This window comes from Phalaenopsis equestris, unplaced genomic scaffold, assembly GCF_001263595.1.
Source record: "Phalaenopsis equestris unplaced genomic scaffold, ASM126359v1 Scaffold000534, whole genome shotgun sequence".
In the NCBI taxonomy this organism is placed as follows: domain Eukaryota; kingdom Viridiplantae; phylum Streptophyta; class Magnoliopsida; order Asparagales; family Orchidaceae; genus Phalaenopsis; species Phalaenopsis equestris.
This window is the reverse complement of record NW_018164974.1, coordinates 171,369-180,356: the sequence shown is the minus strand read 5'-3', so window position 1 is coordinate 180,356 and position 8,988 is coordinate 171,369. Positions and strand designations below refer to the sequence as shown.

General features: G+C 33.9%; 1 protein-coding gene across 2 annotated transcripts; it reads right to left on the bottom strand.

Annotated features, from left to right (window-relative positions):
- Window positions 1–1,232: 1,232 nt before the first annotated feature.
- LOC110028862 (CBL-interacting protein kinase 1-like) lies at window positions 1,233–7,585 on the bottom strand. 2 transcript variants are annotated; one of them, XM_020730888.1, is made up of 14 exons: window positions 7,407–7,585; window positions 7,083–7,282; window positions 6,921–6,983; window positions 5,129–5,200; window positions 4,894–5,001; window positions 4,402–4,482; window positions 4,269–4,322; window positions 4,030–4,155; window positions 3,665–3,865; window positions 3,469–3,573; window positions 3,260–3,376; window positions 2,988–3,059; window positions 2,812–2,904; window positions 1,233–1,519 (listed from the first exon to the last, which is right to left on the bottom strand). In XM_020730888.1, the coding sequence occupies exons 2-14, from the start codon at window positions 7,230–7,232 to the stop codon at window positions 1,442–1,444; spliced, it is 1,320 nt and encodes a 439-aa protein (XP_020586547.1). In that variant the 5' UTR covers window positions 7,233–7,282; window positions 7,407–7,585; the 3' UTR covers window positions 1,233–1,441. The 2 variants fall into 2 exon arrangements, with proteins under 2 accessions (XP_020586547.1, XP_020586548.1); XM_020730889.1 differs by having other exon boundaries at window positions 2,812–2,886; window positions 7,083–7,581.
- Window positions 7,586–8,988: the final 1,403 nt, after the last annotated feature.

The window sequence follows — 8,988 nt, the reverse complement described above, 5'->3', positions numbered from 1 at the left end:
TGGCTATTGTGCATTTGTGTTGGGATTCATATAGCTTTAAGCGTTAATTTCATACAGGTTTAAGCTTTTGAAAGATTTCAAACAATTCAAACAATACAAATAAATTTGTAAGTTTTCAAACAATTCAAACAAATCGAACAATTTTAACATTTCAAATATATTTCAAACAAATCAAACCAAATACAAACAGTAACTTCACGAACAATTTCGAACACGAGCCTATTTCAAACACATTTAATTTTAAATGAATCGAATACGAAAACACGAGCTATGTTCGTTCGTGTTTGTTCTGTTTACACCCCTAATTTTCATAGGGTACAACTTGATCTCTAGGAAGAGCAAGAAATAGTTGGTAGTGGCGAGGTCAACAATAGAGGCAAAACACAGGGCCATGACCGTAGGAGTCGTCGAGATGATGCAGTTGAGCTTGATTAGTCGAGCTCAATGTGGACTAAGGAGCTCAAATGAAGTTGTATTGTGACAACAAGTCAACAGTCAACATTGCTAACAACCCGATGCAACACAATATAAACAAACATGTGGAGATTGATAGGTTCTTCATTAAGGAAAAGCTGGATAACAGACTATTGGAGTTAAGACATGTAGTCCCTAGAGAGCAAGTGGTTGACTCGCTCACCAAAGGACTTAGCTCATTAGATTTGTCTAGGTTATTTGACAAAATGTGCTTAGTGGATATCTTTCGCTCTACTTGAGGTGGAATGTTGAGAGTTGTATCTAGTTTACGGTCCTATTGATAAGAAAGGAATTATAGAGTTGTTAAGGGTTTGGGGTTTAGGGTTTATTCGTAAAAGGTTGTAATGCTCTGTACAAGTCCATGCCTTGAATGAATAGAACAAGTTTTTTTAGCAATTATTTATATTCATTTTTTTTCTTACGTTTATTGATTCACTTAATTGTAACAAGATTCTTCCATTATATATATATCTTTCTTGCCCATTTTTGCCAAAAAAAATATGGATCCAAATTATTGATTTTCTCAGCCCATCTACTATCAAATTTAATATTGCAAATACAGAAAAATAAAAATTAATGATTTTGAGCAATGTGTAAACACTGCATTTATACATAATTTAAAACCTCTATTCCTAATCTGAAACCAGTTTAATATTATATTAAAGGCATAGGATTGTTAAAAGAAAATAAAAGCACCATGAATTTTTTCTTTCAGTCTCATGGCTAAAGAAAAGGAAGATTCACATTTAATAAACTGGAGAAAACTTTACATCGAACTATGATTTTTTCTATCATAAATACAACACCCAATTATAAGGGATACAAATAATTTACAATTACAACTATTCTAAAACAAATAATTAATGGCAAAAAAAAATTGACATTCTTATTTTTTTCTGAAACCTAAATTTTGCCAACTAAATATTTACACAACACTGACATATCAATCACCTTCAAGTTGATTGAGCTATGACAATAATGCCGGATTGTTCGAAAGCGATTCACTTTTGAAGAGACCCAAGTCGTTTGATATCTTAGAGCATAACTGCAAAATCGAAAAATAAAAAAACTTATCAAAGTAGTATAACTTCATATCTATTTATCTTATAATACACTTATTTTTTATTTCCTTAAATATGAAAATACATAACAACAACAACAACAACAAAGCCTTAATCCCACTACATGGGGTCGGCTACATAAATCCTTTTTCTCCATTGCGTCCTATTTAGTGTCATATTTTCATTTAGTTCTAGTAAATTAAGATCATTTTTAATACAATAAGCCTAAGTTTTCCTAGGTCTACCTCTGCCTTTCTTAACACAAGTCGAATCTAAAACATCTACTCTCCTAATCGGATCATCAGATGGTCGACGTTTAAAGTGACCAAACCATCTAAGACGACTTTATCTAATTTTGTCTGTCACAAGAGCTACACCAACCCTATCACGAATATATTCATTCCGCATTTTGTCTCTAAGTGTAAAGCCACTCATCCACCTAATCATTCTCATCTCGGCAACACTTAACTTATTATTATGCTTCTCTTTTAAAGGCCAACATTCAGCGCCATAGAGCATTGCAGGTCTTACCACCGTCTTATAAAATTTTCTTTTCAGCCTTAGCGGTACTTTTCTATCACACAAAAGGCCCGAATCATTCCTCCACTTCAACCAACCAACTTGAATTCTACTATTAACATCCCCATCTATATCACCATCGCTTTGGACAACGGACCCAAGATATCTAAATCATTCACACCTTTTAATAATTTGATCACCCAAAGTAACACTTCTGTCACTAGAGCTATTAATACTAAAATTATGTATTCAGTTTTATTAGTTCTACTTAAAAGAAGGCCTTTAGACTCCAATGTAGACCTCCATAATTCAAGTTTTTCCTGGGCTTTTTCTCTCGTTTTATCCACGAGAAGAATATCATCAGCAAAAAACATACACCAAGGTGCATCCTCTTGTAGATGTCCAGTAAGACCATCCAAAACTAAAGCAAAAAGATATGGGCTTAACAAATTGATTGAAGAATTAAATCTGAAGATCAAACATTGCGGTGGAACAAAGAGATCTTAAACTTAACGATTTCAACTACAAACTTCAGAGACTAGAACATAATTTAAGATGCTTAATCATAATAATTAAAATATATAAAATCTTTATAGTTTGTTCATTTTTACAAGTATTTTTTTTTATTTGTTTCTGCTTCTATAAGTTAAGAAATTCAAACTATTTATTTTTGATGTTTTTTTTTTTTTTTTTTTTTTGCCACTCTTTCTAAATCTCAATTCAACCGTTGAAAAAACGCACTGCAAATAGAGCTTGCCTCTCTGTACAAAGACGAATCCCCATAAGCTTTGCGCAGTTCCACAACATAAAGGGTTGGGCTGAGCTCAAATATCTGGATAGAAAAATGAAGCTATTTAAGAGAAGACAGTATGTTTGTGCTATATGTGCATCTCAAAATATTTCAAGAGAAAAAAATAAATAAATAAAACCCACCTCAGCAGCTACAGAAAGCGAGCTTGGACTTCTTGACGCTGTAAAAACTCTAGTTTTCGGCAGGATCATCGACTGCAGGTAATACAATAATGCAGGAGCTTCAGCATGTCTACTGACTAGAGCAATGTATCAAAAAATATGAAACAATGAATAAAACTTGATTTGATAAATATAGTTACTACAGCTATCGGATATTACTGTCAGATATATAATTGTCTCAGGATGTTATTACAGTTCATGATCGGAAAAGTTCCCAAGCATATGATACCAACCTTTCGGTTTGCACTTTGAACTTGGAAGCCCATTTCAGCAATAATTTCATCGATCTTGTCAAACAAATTTTTTGGGGAGCAGTTTGATGTGAATCTGATTTTCCTTTCAGTTATGTCCTATAATTGTCAATGAAAAAGTTTGTTGAAGTCATTCTAGGGGGCTTAGTTGTAAAAGCTGAAATAGGATATGGTGATTATTTAAACCTCACCTCTTTTTCAAAAAAACCTGAAAGATCAAGACAAGATGACATTCCTATGAGCTCAAAAGCATTGATTAAAGTGGGCGTGTTTTCACACTCATCTACCCCATTAGACTGCAGCATAAACCATTTCTTATTTTAAACATTAAGATCTAGCAACTTCAGTTATGTACATAACAATGTTAAGATACACAGCAAATAACACCAGTGAGAGGGTTTCATCCTCTGGGTATATGTTATCATCATCATAGGGAGTGGCCGGATTATAATCTTGCTTGAACCAAGCATCTTCCTTGATTTGAGCTACATCTATCCGAGTTTTAGGATTTGGATCTAGAATCCTCCTTAGAATGTTTTGAGCACCAATGGAAATGCATTTGGGGATCTGTGTATCTCCCTTAATAATCTGTAAAAATTAACATAGTTTAGTTTCAAGGGCAACCTGAGCTTGGAATTATAAAAAGATGCACCAACATAAATGATGAAGTAGTAGAGTCTGCTACAGCTAGCTTTTTTGCCTATTCAGCTGTCAAACAATTAACATTTAGCCTTTAAAATTCTCTAGCGAACCTTTTGGTAAAGAACTGCGAGATTTCGATCATCAAATGGAAGTGCTCCGATAAGAATAATATAAAGGATTACACCGCAAGACCAGATATCTGACATGGCACCATCATAACCTCTGTTGGCAAGGACCTGAATTTAAAATCAATAGAGAAACAAAATGAGAAAAAAAAAAAAAGCCGGCTTAATTTTTCATAAGGATCCCAATCAAGTTTGCGTCAAGCTACACAACAAAAAAATGTTACCTCAGGAGCAATGTAATTAGGACTTCCACAGGTCGTGTGCAATAGCCCATCATTCTGACAAAGGAAATAACAATCATGAATATCTAACAGGATGGTTTTCCAAAGTAATGTTCTAAGTAGATAGACCACATACCCACAGATGTTGGGATAAAGCACTAAGTCCAAAGTCGGATATCTTAATATTTCCTATTGCATCGATAAGAACGTTCTCAGGCTGCAACAAGAATCAGGGGAAAAGTAAGAAGAAGAAAAAAGAAAGATAGCAAAGAATTAACTTCAAATGGTATCTTTTCAAACAAACTTAAATGGGTATGAATCATTGAATCTTTAGCGTATGCTGCTGAGAATATTTATCCATTTGATACAGAATATGGTGATAAAAGCAATTAGGTTTCCAAACCAGGATTCAGATCAGAAGTAGCTATAACCAACATATCTCAATACATTAATAACCAACAGAAGGTAGAACCACTACTAGTAAATATTAGGATAAACAAAAAGTTAGGTTGAATTTAAATGTTCCAACTGCTTAAGCTTGCTAGTCCTAAATTCCAATCATGCATTATATTCTTTAGCTGTAGTTCATAACAGAGAGGTTATTCTCCAGCAATACTGATTATACTACCTTTAGGTCTCTATGATAAACTCCTCTATCATGACAGTAACTTATGCCATCAATCAACTGCTGAAAAAGCTTACGGCCAATCTCTTCTGAAAGCCTCCCTCCCGTTGCCTTCAAAATATGCCCACAAGAATAAATTAGCTTCGTCGATAATAACTACTTGCTACACATAGCTATTAAGGATAACGCACAAGTACAAAATTAATGGCAATAAGCAAAGCAATGTAATGATTCTTACTATTTTATCAAATAACTCCCCGCCATTGACATATTCAAGTACCATATAGATTCTTGTCTTGCTTGCAGAAACCTGCTATTTTTAATACAAAGCAAATAAATTATGGTCTACAGCAAACATACCAAAGAAAAAGTGCTTGTATAAGAAGACAATATGCTGTACAAAAGGCTGATTAGATTTTAAAAATGTGAATGGCGGCTATTTCGGACTGGCTAGGCATTTCTATTATAATAGATAATAGCAAACCGACATAAGACAATGAGAGGAACAAGATCAGTAGCTTCATTCTAAACGACCACAAGAGAGATTGAAAACCTGTTAAACAAATGAAACTATGGAATTTAAACTAATTTATTAAAATGTGGACGGCATAGAAATTAAAAAAATCAAAGTAAATGTAAGCACTACCTAATTAATGACCAATTACTCTCCACGCAAATAACAAATTAACAAGTGAGCTTCACTTGCAGTTACCAGAAGGAAAATAAACAAATTTGTAACTGAAAGATCAAATGCTTTTAAAATTAAGGGAATAGAAGACGAGCACGCAGCAAGTAACATAAAATCAACAATAGTGCAGAACTGGGGCCTATGGTTCCACAAAATGATGGTTTTTATTGTAATAATAAGCTCAACACTGGGACCATGCATACTGTGCTTTAAAGTCAGTCTGAGTCAGTCATCCACCTTCCAACGCTATCGAAAGCAATATGTACAGCCAACTTTTTCTTCACAGCCCGTAAGTCATTTACACGTCATATTTATATTTCAATTTTATATCGCAAAAATATTTTGTAGACACTTTTGAACCTTTAAAAGGTGCGATTTTTAGAGGATTATAAAAAACTAATACGCTGTTGAATTCATGGCCAGGAACACATTTTCACGAACCAGCAGTAATGAGATAGATAAAGAAGGGAAGTGAGGAAAAGAAAGCGCCATGTCACATATAGCGATGTTTGGCCGCAACTAACGTTAAATAGGATTTCTCAAATCCAGCTGCAACGGTTATGTTTGTGAACGACGGTAGAATAAATTTGCCTCGCAATCGGATTCATTAAATTCAGATTTACATCGTATTACAGAGCGTGCCAACAAAAAGACAGAATGCAAGAAAATTAGATTTACCAGAGCTTTGGATTTAAATTTTTATTTTTTTGATATTTGTCCACCCCACCTTGTGGGATAAAGGTTTTGTTGTTGTTGTTAACTAGAATTAAGCTGAATTCATGAATAAATCCAATTAAAAAAATGCTAGCAAACACCACCATAATATAAGTAACTAAATATCCAATTGCTAATTTTTGTACTCTATTCCTAACATACAAATTCAGAGTTCTCGAGCCGAAATTTCTCAAATTCAGTGCATAAAATTATTTTGACCAGGAAAACATGTCCTTTTTCCTTCAAGGAAAACTCATCCTTCTAATAAAATGGTAATGATAATATTGTTTAGAAAAAAGTTGAACCAAAATATTGCATATTCCTACATTTTTGGGAGCAAATTCCAAATTGAAAACTTTTTCAAATTACTTCTACAGTTGCATTACTACAGGTCATTTCCCGCTAAAAAAACAGAAACAGAATCCCTCTGCAAATCAACTGAAACCAAGAAAGTCTCATGAAAAGAAAAAACTAAATAAATTAAAAAAGTCCAATTAAAAACATTTTTATCCAATAAATTAAACCTAAACTTTAAGAACAAACCACCATTTCCTTATAAATTAAAAAGAAAATTCCAATAGAAGCATGAAAAATTGGAAAAGAGAAAAACCAGAGGAAAAAAAATGACCTCATGGAGTCGTACGACGTTGGGGTGCTTCAAAAGCTTGAGGGTCGCGATCTCCCTCTTTATCTGATACCGTTTCAAAAACATAACTAATTAGATAAATTTCTTGCTGGAACTAATGAAGAATGGTAAAAAACTAAGAAAGCAGTAATCGGAAATGCTTACCTGCTCGTGGATCTTTAGGTCAAGGATCCTCTTTCGATCGAGAATCTTAACAGCGAAGGGTTCGCCGGTGTCGACTCTCGTCGCAAACTTCACTTTCCCAAAATTCCCTTCGCCCAGTGTCCGCCCCAACTTGTATTTGCCATTTTTCATTACTGGTTTCCCTCTGCTTCAATTCAGATCTGGTGATCTCCGGCCGAAATCTGACGAACAACGGCGGAATTACGGCGAGTGCCAATTGACCGAACTGGATTTGATTGGCGAATATGGAATGGTGGTTTTCTCCCAAGAAGAAAGTGTGGAATGGAATGATGGCGTGACGGTTACCTCAAAACTGATAGTGTATCGGAATTCGGAGCCCCGGGGTCGTTATTTAATCAGCTAAAACACCTCCGCGGAGCAGTGGACCCTAGAGCTCTGGTTCCTTTCTTCCTGGGACTCTGGAAATGGATCACGGGAGCAACTTAAAAAGCCGGATGAAGGAAATTACGGCCTGGGGTTGGCGTAGTTGGTCTGGATTTGCGGAGGGAAGAATCACGTGATTGCCCAATTCAAATCACCTTACTGTTCGGTGAGCCGCCAATAAGATGGAGCCATGTGTCCCGCACAGAGTCGGGCTGTCGTGGGAAAATTATTTTCATTCATTTTCGCTAAATAGCCCATTATAGTAAGGCTTGATTGGGATTTTATTTAAGATCCTTCTGAAGGAACATAATGGCGTAGGTCACGATCGCCTCAGCCCTTCGTATTAATATGGCTGTCACATTGTTGTTTGTGAATAGTTCGTTCGCGAATAACTCGTGTTAGGTTTTTTAAGAAGTTTTCATTTAGCTTGTTTGTTAAATTAACGAGTCAAACATAAAAAAAAAAAAAAATTATTCTTTCGTGTTCGGCTCGTTTTGCCTTGAAATACTCTTCATTAAATATATATATATATATATATATATATATATATATTCAGGAGAAGGCTACAAGAATTTATAATCAATTAAAAATATTAATTAAGAAAATAGAATAAAAATTATAATGATGTTTTAATACAAACAATAATTTTTAAATCTTGCCCGAACCCTTAAAATCTGATGGCTACGTGATTACGGTTGTCAAAACGATTCTTTTTCGTGACCAACTCGTGTTTTGCTCATTTAGTGTTCAACTCGCTAAACAAACGAGCAGAACACAAACACACTTTTTGAGCATATCAACAAGCTAGGTTGTTCTTTTTCCTTGTTTTTTTTTGGTTTTTTTTGGTTTTTTTTTTTTTTTTTGGATGAGCTTGAAATATGGGATATTTGTATGCGACGGCCACCATCTCATTCATGATTGCAATTGTGAGACTAGAATAATAATTTATCTTAATTATTGTAAACTTTTTTTCAGATAAGACGATGGCGCGAATTCAACAATTGAAATCTTTTCTTTTATTTCCAACAAAAATGTCAGGGATTCCACCACATTGATGATTTATTTTGATTTTCATTCATTCATTCTTATTAATTCTTATATCAGATGCTAATTATGTCTTAATAAAATCTTGAGATTCGATTTTTTTTTTTTTTTTTTTTTTTTTTTTATTTTTCATTCGTATTCTTCATGCAGGTTTATATATTAATATAGTTTACGGAATTAGCAAATTAATTGATATTTGAGCAGAGCTACGATGTGGCATGAATCTAGGATGGTTTAAACTATGGCTAAAATGATTTGTATCGTGCTTGAGCTACTCTCGTCTTGGGCTTGACCTAGAACTTGATTAATTATTCACTTTTGAGCTTGAGCTCAAGCTTAAATCTGCAGGTTACACTCGGTTCACGAGTAAACATATTTATTATAAATAATAAAAAAATTAATTTAAGTTAGTTTTATAATAAAATTAGAAATTATGAAATAAATAAATACAAATCACTAT